This window comes from Xiphophorus maculatus, chromosome 6 (assembly GCF_002775205.1).
Source record: "Xiphophorus maculatus strain JP 163 A chromosome 6, X_maculatus-5.0-male, whole genome shotgun sequence".
NCBI classification, from domain to species: Eukaryota; Metazoa; Chordata; class Actinopteri; order Cyprinodontiformes; family Poeciliidae; genus Xiphophorus; species Xiphophorus maculatus.
This window is the reverse complement of record NC_036448.1, coordinates 7,023,261-7,040,705: the sequence shown is the minus strand read 5'-3', so window position 1 is coordinate 7,040,705 and position 17,445 is coordinate 7,023,261. Positions and strand designations below refer to the sequence as shown.

General features: G+C 40.9%; 1 protein-coding gene across 2 annotated transcripts; it reads right to left on the bottom strand.

Annotated features, from left to right (window-relative positions):
- Positions 1–9,233: 9,233 nt before the first annotated feature.
- On the bottom strand, positions 9,234–17,310 carry urod (uroporphyrinogen decarboxylase). Of its 2 annotated transcripts, none has more exons than XM_005804584.3 (10): positions 17,155–17,310; positions 15,131–15,243; positions 14,893–14,972; positions 14,707–14,769; positions 13,569–13,766; positions 13,321–13,482; positions 12,022–12,156; positions 11,622–11,722; positions 11,224–11,290; positions 9,234–9,512 (listed from the first exon to the last, which is right to left on the bottom strand). In XM_005804584.3, exons 1-10 carry the CDS (start codon positions 17,175–17,177, stop codon positions 9,348–9,350), a joined length of 1,107 nt encoding a protein of 368 aa, XP_005804641.1. In that variant the 5' UTR covers positions 17,178–17,310; the 3' UTR covers positions 9,234–9,347. The 2 variants fall into 2 exon arrangements, with proteins under 2 accessions (XP_005804641.1, XP_023190806.1); XM_023335038.1 differs by lacking the exon at positions 17,155–17,310 and adding an exon at positions 16,488–16,563.
- Positions 17,311–17,445: the final 135 nt, after the last annotated feature.

Here is a 17,445-nt window from a genome sequence, read left to right as displayed (position 1 = left end):
GGTACTATCAAGTAACTGTTACCTCCAGTGGTTATAGAAATCCTGTATTCTTCAAATATGTCTGAAAAGAAATCAGCGAATTGAAATTGTTTCTGAAACTCCGCCCCCCGGAAGTCGTCACAACATGGCTCCTCTGTTAGCCGTTTAACGTCTTTACCAGCGTCGCGCTGAGAAGTAGCTAGCATAATGAGGTTAGCTGTGGCGCAGTTCCATCAGCTGTTTCTAATTGCTGCTGATTAAGTGTGAAGGAGGTGAGAGGGGCGAGCGGCTGCTGTGAGACGTGGAAGCTCGGAAACCACGGTACCAGGTCCACCCGGGCGTTTTCCGCATCTGAATGGTTGCCACGGGAGATTCAAGGATTTCTCAAACGCGCGTGAAAGAATCAAGGCAACACCCCGGGTATGTTTTTGATGATGGAATAACATAAAAACATGATATAAAGCTAAAAAAAAAGAAATATTTGATTTTACAAAATGCAGCCCCTAATAAAAAACATTTTCATAGCGCCAAAAAAAAAAAAAACATTTTACAAATCTAAATTAACTGTTTTATTTTGAATGCTGATTAAATTAAGCTAAATTGTATTTCTGTTTACAGTTTTTATAACAGGAAATGAACCGCACTGTAGCATGAGGCTAGCTGAACTCTGCGCAGATGAAAGCCTTGTGCCATTGGTGCCACTCCGTTGTAGACATTTTATACTATATTAAATACGCTAAAAGCACCCTATCTTGTTACCTTTCATAATTAAAAGCCATTCTTACTTGATTTTAAAGGAGCCACTGATTTCAGACCCTTGGACTAGGCCGCTCCAAACCCTTCATTTTGGTTTTTGAGCCATTCAGAATTGGACTTTCTGCTCTATTTAGTCTACACAGGGTGGCGCCACTAACTAATGGTGACAACTAGAATGTCCCACATCCCTTTTTCGTTCCTTTTTTTTGCCGTGTCTGTACTTAGTTTATCGCGAGTTACACACCTATCTTAAAAGCCGATAAGTCCAGGCTGTTTTTGTCTATCAGTCCAGTATTAGTCATTCTGATAGAAATGTATTTCGCTTCTAGGCCGAGGTGGTCTCCTCTTTGCTTTTTTGCCCATCCAACCAGCCCAGAATTAGTGATAAATGAAGCTTGTGCCGCCTTATATAGCTCCATCAATCTCTCGCTCATTTGTCTCTAATCAGAATATTTTTCCTCTATGCCCTCCTTCACCGCTTCATTCTCATTCATTACAGATTTCTGCAGAGCCATCTAACCAGACAATCAGGCTATCAAAAAGTGCAAAGAGTGCTTGTGTGTTGGATTGTAAATCTAGATTGATTGGCTGATGATAAATGAGCAGATTTATATTAATTATCCAGACAGATAGATGGAGGACTGATTGCTATGTGCTCAATCTTTTTCTCCCCCAATCTTCCAACACCTCTCTCCTTCTTCAGCTTGTGCAGACAGAACCACTGAGGACTCTCTCTCTTTCTCTCTCACAAACACACACACCTGCAAACTACGTAAAGCGAGAGACTGGGAGTTTTCAGCAACCTCTTTTTGTCCTTTGCTGAAACATCCCTCATGCTGTTGTGTACTTTTGGAATCGGACTCAACACTGTGGCAATCCCTTCCACCAGACATGTTTAAAATGACACCAAAAAATGCCACCAATATTAACAAACCACAACCCGTTCTTCAATATATTTCAAATTATGATTATTTACTCGACTATTAGCTTGACTTTCATGCTGATAGTTTGCACACGCTAGTAAATTATACACAATCTTTCTTTTTTTTACCCCTCCAGGGGGTCTTTTTTGTGGGCTCTAGTGTCCCTTAAACGACAGTAGGCTGACAGGAAACTGGGAAGGAGAGGGGGGAAGACATGCGGCAAATATCGTCGAGTCCGGGAGTCGAACCCGCGACGGCCGTGTCGAGGACTCAAGGCCTCCAAATATGGGTCGCGCTAACCACTACGCCACCATGGCATGCCCACAATCTTTCTTTTTGAACTGATTGAGGCTAGCTGTGATCAAAACACTCATAACAGCTACATGGTGTGGCAGGCAGCTGTCCATTACTGATACTCCTAAATTATTTAGTCGTTTTCCTTTTCTTTAGGAGGACCAGGAACGGTTGTAGGCTGGTCATCTTTTGTTTATTAGAATTTTTTGTGCCATTTCTGGATCTTAAAGTGACCACGTATTAGACAGCGGATCTCAACATTGCCAGCAATATGCTTAACAATCTGTGAATAAGTTAACGAATCCTTGTCAGAGTTGAGTTATACTCAGTTACATTTACTTGAATAACATTTTGAAAAGGATGTACTTTTGGTAGTATTTTTACTACTCTGTATTTTTACTTGAGTAACTTTATTATGAAGTATAGCTATTCTTACCTGAGTAAAATTCCTGGACACTACCACTGTGTGTAACTTCACTGATTGAGGCATCGGTATCCTGACTGTTCTCCAGCTCTGCTTCCCCCATATGCCCCAAACTTTGATACACCGTATGTTCTGACATCTTTCTATTGGGAACAACATGGTCTTCCTCAGAAATTTCAGCGACAGCAGCTCCTCTCCTCTCCATCAGACCGCATGACCATTCCGTTCAATCCACAAAAAACCTCAATGAACCTTGACTCTTGATACAGGAGTCAAGGCATCTTCGGAGCCCGGTCTGGCTCCGTTTAGGTCGGTATCCTCTTCCCTTTTTATTGCTTCTACATCAACTCTGAGGACAGAACACTCACCTGCTTCCCAGTACATTCCACCGACATCTGCCCTGACGCTAGTGCTTCACCCGCCAGTGGTCACACTGTTACGTCTGATCTGTGTTTTTCCACATGACTGATCTTCTGCCTTGCATGGCCACACTATCCAAGTAGTGGAGAGAGTGAAGAGGAAGAGAACAGCAGTAAATTCGGCGCAACTGGTGTGCCGGTACCGACGGCAGCAGTGGGACGCTGACATCACAGCCTCAGCAACGCTCGAGCGCAATCCCAGCTAGGTGCTATTATTCAAGCTGCTAACCATTTGCAGGCTTGCGGGTGACACGCTGTCGTTTGTGGCCAACATGGCAGACTTGCCGGGAATAGGAAGGCATCGTCGGCAAAGAAGGCCGGTCACAGCTGTCAGGATCTGAATCGGTGCGGAGCATCTCAGGGTCCAGCTTAGACTGAAGCCAGAGTTTCACTGACTGCTTCTGCCCTCCCCACTGCTCTCCTCCACACAACCACCACAGTTAATAATGCCTATCAGTCTCTGTCACTGTGGGCTGTGTACGTTCGTTCATGCATGTGGTCATTGGAAGATATGCTGTGCGTGTGTGTGTTTGGAGGGGGTGGTCACTGATAAAGCGCTGATAGTGTCCGTCCATGACAGATGATGTACAGCTTGCTGCCTCTCCAGGCAGATTGGATTTTCAGGCCTGCTGATTTGCTGAGAGATGGAGCCTGGACCTCCTTCAAAGACACCCACCCACACACACACGCACCCACACACACACTCATACGGAGGCACACATCCACCTGTTCATTCCCTGTGCACAAACTAAGCACATAAAAGCCCACACACAATGATGCTAATGCACACAATGAGATGATTTGTGCGCATGTAGACATTCAGAGCCACAAACACGAGCAGAAACGCACACCGAAAACACACACACTTATATATTATTCTCCTGCCAAAGCCTTTAAAAGCAACCATGTGGAAATTGATCTCCATTTCTAAAGAGCACAGATTCATTGTTACAACCTTCTCACTGTCTCTCTTCCTGTCTCACATGCGCACACACACGCCCACACACACACACGTGCAGACTGTCACTTTATTCCCAGATGGCCCACTGACACACAGCCGTAGCCTCTTCAGTCTTACCTGTCGCCAATCAGCGGTGATTTTTGTTCATTTGTCTTCGCTATTTATGTGCCCACAACAAAAGCTTTGTGTGTGTTCAGTTTGTGTAGGCGTGTTTGAGCGAGTGTGTACTTGTTTATTGTACTACAACACACAAAGGACAAGGATGAATAAAAAAACCGCTCTGTTTTTTTATTTTTTTTTATTCTCCTCTTCGGCTGCTTTGAGCTTTGTGTAGTTTTGTAAATATTAATAACACTTACTGCGGTGCAGTCTTTTTAATATGTGGAGGGCTGGATTTCTACATTTCCATTTTACGCTAAAGTGTGCTCGGCAACAACACAAACAAAGGATCAAAAAGTGCTGCTGCATGTTCACCGCTCCACGTAAAGTGTATTTTGATCCACACTCTGCGTCTGTAAACGTGTCAGATTTTGAAAAAAGGTGCTCACTGTAGCTGCGTTCCCATTACGACTGTGCGCAAAGCGTTAGCAATATTCCGCTAACGTGCAGGTAAAGTGCACGTTTGTAATTGCAATGTTTCCATCAAATAGGACCGCAGTTACAATCACGTGATAAATTACAGAACCACGCCGCGCCATCCTCCTCCCACCGTTTCCTGTCATCTTCTTCGTCTTTTCCGCCAGTAGCAACATCTGGTTGTTGATCGTACAATTTGTGATGCGAAAAAAAAAAAGTGTTTCCATTGCAGTTTTGTGAAATGCACTCATTTCAATACAGCCGAAAAACCACCTCATCCTAGCAAAAAAAAAAAAAAAACACGAGTTTTTTTTTTTCCCAGTCAGCTGTGCACTGTGTGATAAAGCAGCAACGGTTCCCCTACAACAGTCTGCAGGTACAGCGTTGGGGCCGCGAAGTTTTGCTGCTTGACGACTGTGGTTACTTAGAAATAAGGACCACCTTAACTTAACTATTGGGTTGAAAACCACAATGGTGCACTAGACGTGAGCTTCATTTGAATACATCATAATTTACCCAACAGTCAACCGTCAGTAGGGCTATAAATAAACCAGAAAGTCTCTTCCCCCATGAGTACCCAACCGTATTCTCTACATCTAACAATTACTGGTGTGAGCGCACATCAGGGGTGCTGCATTGGTACCTGTAACACACACTGAATTCATCTTTTTTGAAGTTTTACCAGAAGTGTTGATGCTTCAGGTTCGAAAAGGATCAGTGGACTCTGCGCCCGGGGCACTGGCCATCACACAGACTCTGAGTTTTGATTAATAGTTAAACTGTACTGAGTTGAACTGAGTTGCCTTTGATTGGAGAAGTTAAGGCCACCACCGATCGACTGGAACTTGAATTAGAACCACGCGCTTTAGCCAGAGAAGACTCAGTTTGAGTGTTTTAGCCCAGCATGTCCTATGGACGTATGGTAGAGGATCAGTCATGCAGTGGGCCTGTTTCCCTTTCAAGGCCATGGGAACCTTGTTGGACAACAACGTTACTTTACATAATACATGATTTAAATAAAAACAATTTAAAAACCTTTTGGATGCAGCCAGAAAACTGGAAATGAGTCATTTATTGTATCTGAGCGGGATAAAGACCCAAAACTAACCAGTCACCAGACCTAAAATCAGAGGACCCAGGACTTCGGAGGATCTGGAGAGATGCTCTGGATGTGTCAACCTTCTGAAATATTAGTATAGGAGAGAACTCAATGTTGCTCTGTTGATTGTACAAAGGATTGCCAACATAGATGCCATCAATTTACCCCACTGTGGATTTTATTTTACTTTTTTTTTTTTTGTTTTACCCAGTGAATAAATGCGGTCACAATCAAGGTTGGATTTTAGTGTTAATTTCAGATTAATTTTGAGATTACACTGCTACAGTAAAACAGAACTGTCCTCATGGCAGGTGTGCCAACATCTTGGAAATATAAATATTTATAGTTAATAAAAAGTATCTAATTACAAAGAGATTTTCAATGACAGAGCAAAAACACACACGCAAACACTATGAGGTTAGGAGTAATACTAATCGTGTTCTTTTAAAAGAACAGAGATGGATTCATCTGTTTTATCATAAAACGTAAGAAAAAACAAGTATGAGCAACTTTACGGACAAATTCCAGGAATTTGACAGGAATGCAGGCCAAACTTAGAATTAAAATTACTCCATGAACACTGATGTTCATAGGCTCTGTCTGGTAATTACAACTGCTTGCAAATTAATGTGGGGAGAAAAAAAAGGTTATATATACATAAAATAACTTTAAATGGTTCAGATTTGGTTAAAAACTCAGATAATATGCTGAAAGCGAACTGACTATGTTTCAGGCCCAATACCTGTTTATATAGTTTTCTTATCCCTGCCGGATTGGACGACTGAAAAATTTGGAGTAAACACAAAGCTGCATGTTATTAGACAGAAGCGGAGCGCTTCATTACTGTAATCATCACAGAGGCTCAGAGAAGAGATCAGTTAATCCAAAATTCAGTTTGGCTCCGGGACGCAGCTAAGAACGGCAGATAAGCAGATTCCTTTAAATCTGTTTGTTTATGTGCTGCTGCTGATTTAGGTTTTTGTTTTTCTTTCTTTCTTTTGGACAAATCTGGGGAACATCACGTCACCGGACGAGGGGGAGGGAAGGGTATCTCTGCAGTCCCATCCTCAGCAGTAAACACCGTTGATTCTTAGTGATTACTTTTGATCGTTTTCTATCGTGTTTGTTTCCTTTTTGACTGGAAGTTTAATTTCTCCACCAGTTTGATCTGTTCTTTCTAGTTATACCAGGCAACATTTTAGTTGCCAAACAAACCTGCCAGATCGTTGCAGAAACAGTATTTGCGAATCATTCTGCGTAGTTTTCCTCATAAAGAATCAAACTATGCTACATTTTTTTCCAATCTGTAAACATTTTCAGGATAAGAACAAGACCAGTGTCTCCCTTTCTTCTTGCCATGTAGTCCAGTTTAATGACTGGTTCTGTCTCAATCCACTCTGGAGTAAAAATCACTGCATGCTTGTGGCCCTAGCTACTGTGAAATTAAATTGAAACATGGTTATTAAGAGATGAATACTTAGTCCATCATATTTTCTATTTTAAGAACATTTGAATTTGCCTGCATTTCGTTTGTACGTCCTAGTGCCGTAAAACAAATAGTTTGACCCACCTTTAGCCAGCAAGCTAAATCTGTACCATTCTTTGCTGTAAGCTGCACAAAATAGTTGTAAGGGACACAAATTTCATGGTCTGGTTATGTTTGTGATGGTAGAACAGAAATGGCTTTTCCTGACAAGCCTCCCAAAACAACTGGCTGGTAGAGATTGGCTCAAGGGTTGCCATGGATACTTGGTGACGGCAAAATAGGCCCTTTTTGCTACAGTTCTCCGCCGGTTTGTTGCCTTGTGGCAAGAGGCCAATAGAAAATGAAGCTCTGTCTCGCATTTATACTCCACAGAAACTGAATGTCACACATCATTAATAAGTCGACTTTTTTTTCCCCCCAAAGCGTCCTTTAAAAAAACCGTCAAACTGTGACGCACTACTTGAGCTGTTTATTTCTTCGGCCCCTTCATTTTAAAGCGTTTCTCAGAGGACTCGCCGTTTAAAAACAGACTCCCACACCTTCCGGCAGGACACCGTCTCTCTCCCTGTCCCAGTTTCAATCTGTCGCGCCTCTGCCCCATTTTCTTAACCAGGCCTCAGTATTGAATCGCACATAATCAATCAAGCTTTCTTTCTTCTTTTTATTATTCTTTCCTTTTTCATCCCAACTATGGAATATGCTTCCTTTACCTCCAAGGCAGTGGGTAATTTTCTCCTTTCTCACACACAAAATCGAAATGATAAATTTAGGTTCAAATTGTTGTTTGGTGAAATGTCTCTTAGCTTCATGTTTGATCGCTCTATTCATCGGAAAGCATGGAACTCCTTTAAGTTGGTTGGTTTCCAAACACAAACGCGTCTTTTCAGCCATTCTAAACCCTAATGTTAGAAAGCCGATTGTGGCTCTTAGGGGCCGGTATCCTGGATGTTTTAAAACTCACACCACCATCATCCAGGCTGCGATGGGCTTAAAGCCTTGGTGGTCCCTGGGATGTTTTTAACACCTTCACCAACTTCCTTTCATCGGATGTGAATGGTTTGGTTCAGATGGTTGGGTGTTACGAAATGAAATGATCAAATAAAAGTTGGGCGCATGTTGAGAAACCAAGCAGTGGAAATGAGCTCTACCATTTCTGTGCTGAGCTCCCCCCCCCAACACTTTCTACTTTCTTAAGGACTGCATACGAACGGTGGTGTGAAAAGGGGGTTATTCAGGGAGAAAAAAAAATAAAACCAACATGGTTACGAAAAAGTGATTAGAGATGAAAGACATGTTTTAACAAAATGTAGATTTGTAGATTTCCCCTCCCATAATAATAGACATATTGATATAAACACTGCATTTTGTGTTTGCCTGTGTTGAATTTCACTAGTACATAAATTGGTTTAATGTTCTGAAGCAGTTGTGAAAAATGCATAAAACAAATCATTAAGGGCTTAAACACCATTTCACGACACTATATTTGAGTCTCGACGTTTTATTTTGTATCTGTGTGGATTAAAGACAATTCAAAACTAATGAACTTGCTTGTTGGTGGCATATGTGGGATTTTCACATTAGATTAACATGGAGTAATATAATAAAATGCCATTTTTCAGGGAAATGAGTCGATTATAAGGATGAGCCGTCCTTATATCCTTAAGCACCATCTTGTAGTGCAACAAACATCTAATAAAACTAATCACAAACTTTTTTTTTTAAACGTACTCTCGTTAATATTCAATTTGCTCAGACAGGGTGTTGGGTAGCAGTCAACATCTGCTGTGCTGCATTTACCCCCCCCACCTCAAAAAAATGTAAAATGTTCCTTTAAAGCAAAAACCCTTTTAAGCAAATCACCCATTTTTAAATCCCCGTTTGTTTTTTTTCCTTTATCAGCTTTCCAAACGGAACCATGTTGCCTGACAACAAGCTACGTTATATATTCTTATTGTATTTAGATATCTATTTTATGAATGCATTTGTAAGCGCTAGACTAACATCGCTGGGATAAATACTAAAATCTTAATACTCATCATCCGAGCTGCTTTAGACCTGCCAAACAGATCGAATGCGATCGCTAATATGATGCTGCAGCACTTAAGATGAGCTCTACATGCACATCTACTTGCTAAAAATCATGCGATTGCTTTTCAATCCAAAAACATATAATCCACTCCTGGTCAGATAAACACATCACAGCTGGAGAGAAAAACAGCTCATCTTAGATGTTTTTCCTAAAAAGCTGCACAAAATGGGAATGTGGTGTTTTTTTTTTCTATCCTGATGTAAAACAGACAAGGTGATAATCTGTAATCAATCAATCAATCAAATTTTAATAATCTGTATTCAAAAACACATACATGATTTTCAATTAAATAATGCATTCTTTTCTACATCATCAGCAATATACATCCTCTATTCCTGTCTTCATTTTTGTTTGATGAGAAGCTTAGAGTGCTGGTGCACGGCGTCGACGAAGGCGCCGACGTTCTCCGGGTCCATGTCGGGGTACAGGCCGTGGCCGAGGTTGGCGATGTAGCCCCTGGTTCCGAAACCCTCCAGCATCTTCCTCACGACGTCCGAAATCTGTTCCTGAACCAGAGCGACGAGTTAAGCTTTAGGGGATTACTTCTGAGAAGGAATTGCTTACACTTAGTCACATGCGTTTCTCCCCCGCATTATAATCACAAAATCAAACTGCATTTTGTTAGGATTTTGTTCGAAAGACCAAAACAAAGCCGTTCGTAATCGCAACATTTTTCTTACCAATACGAACTGAAAACATATTTAGAGACTACTAATTGGTCTTAAAATAATGCTGTTTTAACAGTTTTGCTGTAGAAATTTTCCCTGCTGAAAGATAAAAAGCATCCCCAAAGCATCATACTGCCACTGCTAGTGATGGGTAAATGAGGCGTCATGAAGCGTTTTGACCCATAGCAAAACTATCGATACTGTCATTAAAAATCCCTACAGGCAACGTAGTTGACAGATTGATTGATGACCTAGTCTATACAATATTTAAGTCATTATATTTTATTGTATATAAAATACAATATAAAGTATATTGTATTAAGTCATATCTTCAGTTAAATTCAAAATATATTTGATATTCTTTGACACAGTCAATAAATAATGTGAACATGTACCAAGTGATGAAAATTTAAGTGAACGTGTTTGGAATGAGGATGCTTGTGGACTGGGGTTGGTTTTTTTCCCCCCCACAAGTTTTCATTCAAAACAAAAACTTTTTCCAACATTTTGAAATTTAGTCTGTTATGTTTTTTTGACACAACTTCTCCTGCTGTAGAAAAAGAATTAAGTAAGCAATACATTTATATGAAATAATTTAGAAAAAAAAGTAACTGAGTCATTTGTAGAATGGCTGTATACCTGAGTTTATCCAGGTGTATCTGCGACTTCATTCTGATCCCTGGCCTTATAATGCCTCAGCTTTGAGCAGGTGAATTTATTTAAATAAGACAGATTTAATGACACTGTATATTGTTCATATGAGTTGAATTTTTTCTTTGATATTTATTTTGTACGCAGATCTTTATGGATGTGTTTTGCTGGAAATGTCTTTTTTTATTGTTATTATTTATAGCGGGGTTGTCTTTATTTTCCTTTTTTCTGTCTAAGGATTTTTATTTCTGGAGGGTAATTTAAGAATAAAATTATGAAATGTATGACTTAAAAGGAGAAACATATGCAACACTTAACCTGCAGAACACAATATGAAAGTAAACTAAGAGTCAATTTCAGCTGAATTTGGATTCGGAAAGATCAAGTAGAAACTGAAAAGAACCGAATGAAACAATTTATCAAACATTTATCCTCTTAAACTTTTTTTCTACAATATTAGAGATGCAAATAAACAAAATGTAATTCTTATTTTAATAAGAAAAACATTTTATTGCCTAAAATGAAATAATATATAATTCCTTCAGTGAATTTGAAACTTTATTAGAAACTTTTAATTCAAACTTTATTCTTTTTTTGCTTATTTACTGCTCTGAATATGTTTGTTTTTTTTTCAGAAAATGTCCTTTTCTTTTAAGACTGTATGCTCCAGCTAATGATTAATCGATTAGTTGACTATTCTTTCAAAAATTAATTCATCACAATTAATTGTTTCAGCCTTGGGTGAAATTAAACTAAATTTGGCTTTATTAATGATCCAAACTATAAATGGAAAAGATATTCACTATTTTTCAATTTCTAATGAATAAAAGAGACTTAATTATCCAGAGTTGTTCATTTGTCAATATGGAAGTCTGAGCAAACAGGAAGTACGTGTTACCTTTGGCGCATACAGAGCGCAGGGGTCCATGTTTCCCTGCAGGCTGACCTTCCCTCCAGTGCGTTCCCTGAACACACACACACACACACACACACACACACACACTTGTTAATCCTTTAACCAACAGGTTAAGTATTTGATGAGTGGAGCAGGAAACGCAGATGTTTGTTGACTTAAATCCTGCACCCAGTGACAAACTGGGAGGAGGGAGAGAGAGAATCAGGGGCGGATCCACAGCAAATGGTTAACCAGACCCACCAACGCTGCTTTAACTAGACACTTAGGCTTTTAGCTGCCTCCCAGGTATCAAACCCCAAGAGAGGAGGATAGACATAGACACACAGGGTAGTAAGAAGTGGCAGAAGTTTATATATGCTGGATATGTGTGTGTGTGTTACCTTGCTGATCGGGGGTCAATGGTCCAGTCCAAGCTCACCACTTCGTAGTGAGACTCAGAAAGGTCCTCCAAGGCGTAGTGAGCATCCTTCGCAAACACAATCTGGAACATCCAAACAGCAGACACAGCCCAGCTGTGATCAAATGCTGCCACCTACAGGTAATCGTGTGCCACAGCACTTGGCATCATTTTTATTGATCCCATTAGGGATTAGGTGTTATTTTAGCAACACCATGCCAGTGAGGGAACACAAGCCATCTGAATTTGTTCAAATCACAGGTTGGAGAATGAATGAATGGGATCAGGGCTTTAGAAGGGCTGCTGCCCCTGGTGACATATCTGCACTTAAATCAGATGCCGTAGAATGATGTGAAAGCATCTTTGGATGAGACATCTCTCACCATCGGAACATCCTGTCCCTTCTCCTTAAGTCTGTCCTTGACGCGGCGAGCGATGTCCCGCAGGTACGGCAGGGAGAACTCCCTGAACTCCACGGGGCCCAGGATGCCGGCGTGCGACTCGAACACCTGCAAGGCCTGCAGAGCGACAACCCAATGGAAAGGCTTAGCTAACCTCTAACAAAACAAATGCTTTTCCACGAGTTCCCCTGCATCTCGTTTTTTGTTGTTTTTTTCCCCCCCTGCAAATACCGACAACCTTGGACGGGTAAAATTAGCCTGTTAGCAAATCCTGCCACTCGGTAGCGAGTTAAAGCTGCTCATGATTTCTAAGCAACAGCTTTCTCTTCCAGTGAATTTCCCCATGTGCATTAGACCTGAGCGTGTAGGCAGAGAGAGGACACTTGTTGCAAGTGGTCGAGTAAGGGCGATATAACGTGAGTCACTGAGTGGGCCATTACATCGAGGGGAGAAAAAAAAAGCAAAGTTGTACTTTAATAAACTGGAAGCTTAGATCTAGTTTAGCTAGATCTCTAGATGTGTCAGGAGGATTGACTCTAAATGCAGAGAACAACTCTGAAGATTTTTAGTATTTTAGGGGAACTGTTTTGAAATGCGTGTTAAATTAGATTAACATTAGATTTTGTCACGCACAGTGAAGTGTGTTGTGGGTAGAGCTGTTGCAATAAATCAATTAATCGAATGAGAAATTAACATGATCTCTTTGGTCTGGTTCATTGGTCTCAACTAGCCTGTTTTTGGAGGGCAGTTTTGCTTACAGTGATTTTATGATTTGTTTTGTCTCTTTATTTATTTTGGATATTTAAAATGCCTTCCTGTCCCGGTGTTTAAATCTTCATCAGAATTTTAAAGTTTACTGATCTTTGTGAATGTGTTCTTGCATTATTACACTATTACCACCATATTACTTAAAGGGTCTCAAAACCTCTTTAGACACTTACACTTCTAGAGAAAAAAAAGTATAATTATATTACTAGGATGACCCAACTACCAAACGACTCATGGCAACTTTTGTTTCAGGGCTGGTTTTTGTGGTGTGTGTGTTTTTTTTTTTTTTTTTGGAAATCAAAATGAAAATGCTGAATCAGATGCATTTCCTGCTGATGCTAAGGAAAACCCGTCTCCCTGTAGACGGTAGGCGGGAGCAAATCGGCAAATCAACATTCATCTTCGCAAGTGGCATCCTCCACTGCCCTGCATAGCATGAATTGTGTCCCTGTTAAGTGCGTTTCAAGTGGCAACACATTTCTAAATGCGTTCTGAGAACGGAGGGGTTCTGACCTGCGCTCCGGCCGCTACCTGTCCCACCAGGTACTCCACGATCACGTCGGCCAGCATCTTCAGCAGCATGTGGCTGGAGTCTGGGTGGCGGTACAGCCAGCGCTTGGCTTTGGAGTGGGTGGTGGAGCCGCCGCCTTCGATCATGTACGACATCAAGGTCCACTGTGGCGCGACAAAACGGTTAAAACGCTTCTGCGGTTTTCTAGACGTGGACCCGACCGCTGGGCGGGTCTGGGTTTCTCTCTCACCGGCGCGCCCGTGAAGCCGATGAGCGGCACTTTCCCTTCGATTTTGTGTCTGGTCAGAGTGATGGCTTTGAAGACGTAGTCCAGCTCTTTGTTGACGTCCACCTTGGCCCGTAGGCGCTGCAGGTCCTCAGGTTCCTTCAGCGGGTCGGTGAACGTCGGACCTTTGCCGGTCAGCATCTGGACTTCCATTCCCATGGCCTGAATGGAAGGGCAAAGAGAGAAACGGCTCCACGTTTATGAAGAAACCTGAAAATGCAAGTTAGGCGCATCGTCTGGTGTGTAAATATCCTCACGGTAATACCCTGCAAGACTACATTTTTTTCATTAATACACCAGTTATTCATATTGAAACCGTTGCTATACTGAAAAGTTAACATACGGAGGATATTCATATTTAAATCCAAAAATAACCAAACGCACATTGTACCTCACCAAAATATGATTACACCGTGAATCCTCATGCTGCATTAAGCAATAAATCAACTGTATGATAAATTAAGATGAGCTCGATAATTTCCTTTCTGAGGAGTAATATTTCTTAAAAGGTGATTTTGTTTAGAGACTTCATAATCCATTCTGTTTATGGTTCTGGTTTTACTTAGAATTTTTGTTTGTTGCGTTTTATTTTGGATACTTAAAATATCTCCCAGTTCCAGTGTGGAGCGTTCTTTAGAAAACTGACGTGTATTAGCCTTTGAGAGGATGAACTTGCATTGTTATGCCACTTGAAAATGGCCTCAGAACTACAATATTATCGTTTATCGCAATAATTTCTGAAACAGTTTATCAACCGGAAACATTAGTTGTCATCGTGGCAGACCTAGATAGATTTAGGTCTGTGCGATTTCACACCTCCACATAGGGCATTTCAAAAAAATGAAAAAATTAGGTCAATTCTGCATTGAATTTTATTTCGGGGTGTCAAGCTAAATAAAATACAAGTGCTTGCGCTATTTGCTGAAAATGTGCTATATAAATAAAATTACCTTACCTTCTAGAAAACATATTGTAAACATACAAAAAATTTCTTTCAGTTCGTCAAATATATTTTACTTGAACCAGACTAGAGGTGTCAGAGCCTATCCTCCATTTCCGCATGGACACGTTTAATGACCGTGGCTGTTGCTAGGTGACCAACCTGTGGGATGACCAGGATGTCAGAGAAGATGATGGACGCGTCGAAGGGAAAACGCCTCAAAGGCTAGAAGGAGAAAAGCGAATATTTCAAAGTGAATTGGATTAATAGCTTTATTAATCTAAGAAAGCGCTCCACCAAATCAGGCCTTTTGTTTTTTTCTCCCCTAAATCATGTTTGGAGTTTTACCTGCAGGGTGAGCTCACAGCAGTTTTCAGGAGACCTGCATGTGTCAAAAAAATCCTTCCCAGCTCTGATCTCGCGGAACTCTGCAGACAAACATTCAACGGTAGGAAAGGGATTACCGACAGGCAAAACGATTCAGTATAAAAAGAAAAAAAAAAGATTGTAGGATGTATGATGTCAAACCGTTTTCATAGTCAAGAGCTTTCAGCCTCTTTGTGAGAAGGGTAAAGGTCATCCGTACCTGGTAAATACCTCCCAGCCTGTCTCATGCACCAGACCGGGACGTGTTCGGGTTCTTCTCCTCGCGCCGCTCGCAGGAATGTATCGTTCTTCAGCTCAGGAAAGTCTTTGGGGCTGGACGGAAGAAATATCCAGTTAGAGACGCGCAAGGAACCAACGGGTAGATCAGCAGATTTTCAGCTTAATCAGCTGAAGACTTACAAAATAAAAAGTTGGATTAGTTAGATAGTTTATAAGTGACGTAGGTTCAAAGTTGCCGTTCTTCTTTTTTGTGTTTTGTTTAAACAGAAAGTCAAAGGAAGCAATAAAAAGTTTCTTAAAGGGAAAAAGTTAATGCTATGGAATTAGGAAACGTGTCCTATTTTAGCCATTTGAGCATCTGACACTTTTCTGTTAGGGTTGACCATATTTTGATATATCACAGGCGGTGACATGGCAAAACAGAGGAGATAACAGGAAGGCTGAGAGCAAATTTAGCTACTTTAACATTTTGAGCTTATGGAGCATGCTGGATTTGAAAATACCAGAGGGCTTTAGGGAATCCTGCCATTTTAATAACGGCAGGCTATGTACGGTACTATAATCCTGCCCTCATTACATATAGTATGTGAAGCTAGAAAACTTTTTTTTTCTTCTCCGAGTTTTTGCGGCGCTAGTGGCTCGTATTTTTTGCGACAGTAGGCAGACAGGACCGGGAGTCGAACCCGCGACGTCCGCGTCGAGGACTAAGACCTCCAAACGTGGGGCGTGTTAACCCGCTGCGCCACCATAGCACAGCACATTTTTGGTCACCGTTATTATTCCCTCTGACTCATAGTGGGTGTGTGGACTATTTATGACGAGGCATTGACTGTGAATAAGCTTTTATTTTTTTTATTTGTCCTGTTTTAGATCAGTTAGGATTACCTAAATTATTTATATTCGCCAAATCCCAGAATAACGGGAGACAGCATTCAAATCCAGAGGTTTACATACATTTTATTGCCATCAGATAGAACAGAATTACATTTTAAAACTGAATGGCTCTGATCACAGCAATTTAGATTTAGTTGGTTTAATGAGTTGCTCCAAAGTTTCCATGTATTCTTTCTTCTTCACGATACTGTCGCAAAACCCACTAAACATGACGCTGCCACCACCGTGTTATGCAACTGCGATGAAGTTCTAAGGTTTAGAAGCCTCTCTATTTTTCTTTCAAATGTCAGGATGGTCATTAGAAGATCCCAAGACATGGTTTTGAATGCAGTTTGAATATAACCAGGCTCTTTATATTTGTTTTGAAGGAATGGCTTCTTCACATCTGAATGGCCTTTGTTTGTTCCAGACTTGTTTCCATGTGGGTAACAACACAGCCATACCAGTTTCAGTCAGTCTTTTCCTTTTGCTTGGAGCTTACATTCCCAAATTGTTGAACACCCTAAGCTGTAGAGAACACAGAAACAAACAAAAAAAAACCTTTATGACACTGAGGATCTGTCATTCTCACTGACCTGCTCTAAGTGAGAATGACAGATAATCTTCTTCTCTTTTCTTATCTGCCAGCAGCAGAAGAAAACGGTTGAATGAGGATGGATCCCAACCGCGCAAGAGTCAGATAATACTCAATATATATTATTCTAAAAAAAAAATAAAAATAAGACTGAGATTAGAATAACGTGTTTATGTATATATAGTTTTTTTAAAAAAAAATTTTAATTGAGACCTAAAGAATGAACTATTTTCTCGGGTGCACTTTCAATGAGTAAAAATAATAATAATAAACTACGAAAAAACATATCATTTTTCAAAGAGCACATTTTCCTGTAAATGAGCCCCGTAGGAGGAAATACGCACCAGTCATGCCGGTTTGGTTTTAGTACATTTCTGATAAAACGTGATGAATGAAGAAGGAGGCTCGTTTACGCTTTCGTAAGAACGACACATGAAGGTTTCATAAAGTTTCTGCTGAAGCTGCTACAAAACCCGCTGCGGTTAATCCCGAAGCAGGGCGTCTGAAGGGGCTCGCAGCAGGAGGAGGTTACTTACAGGATAACGTCGTTGTTGCTCATGTCTGCGGGGCTGAAGAAGCGACAGGTTTACCTAAAAGCTCCTCTGGCCGCGTCTCAAGTCGTCAGTTTGAATCTGCGGCTCGTCGTTTAAACTGGCCCTGCTGACTGCGAGAGGGTACGGCCATGTTGGAAGACCACGTGACCAGCCACCACGGCGCGCTGACGTTTCAAAACAAAAGCTCCTGTCTCGTCTGACGTTTCCCCCCCTCTTCTTCGGTCGTTACGAATCTATTATGACACAATATCGTGGGTTTTCTTTTCTACATGG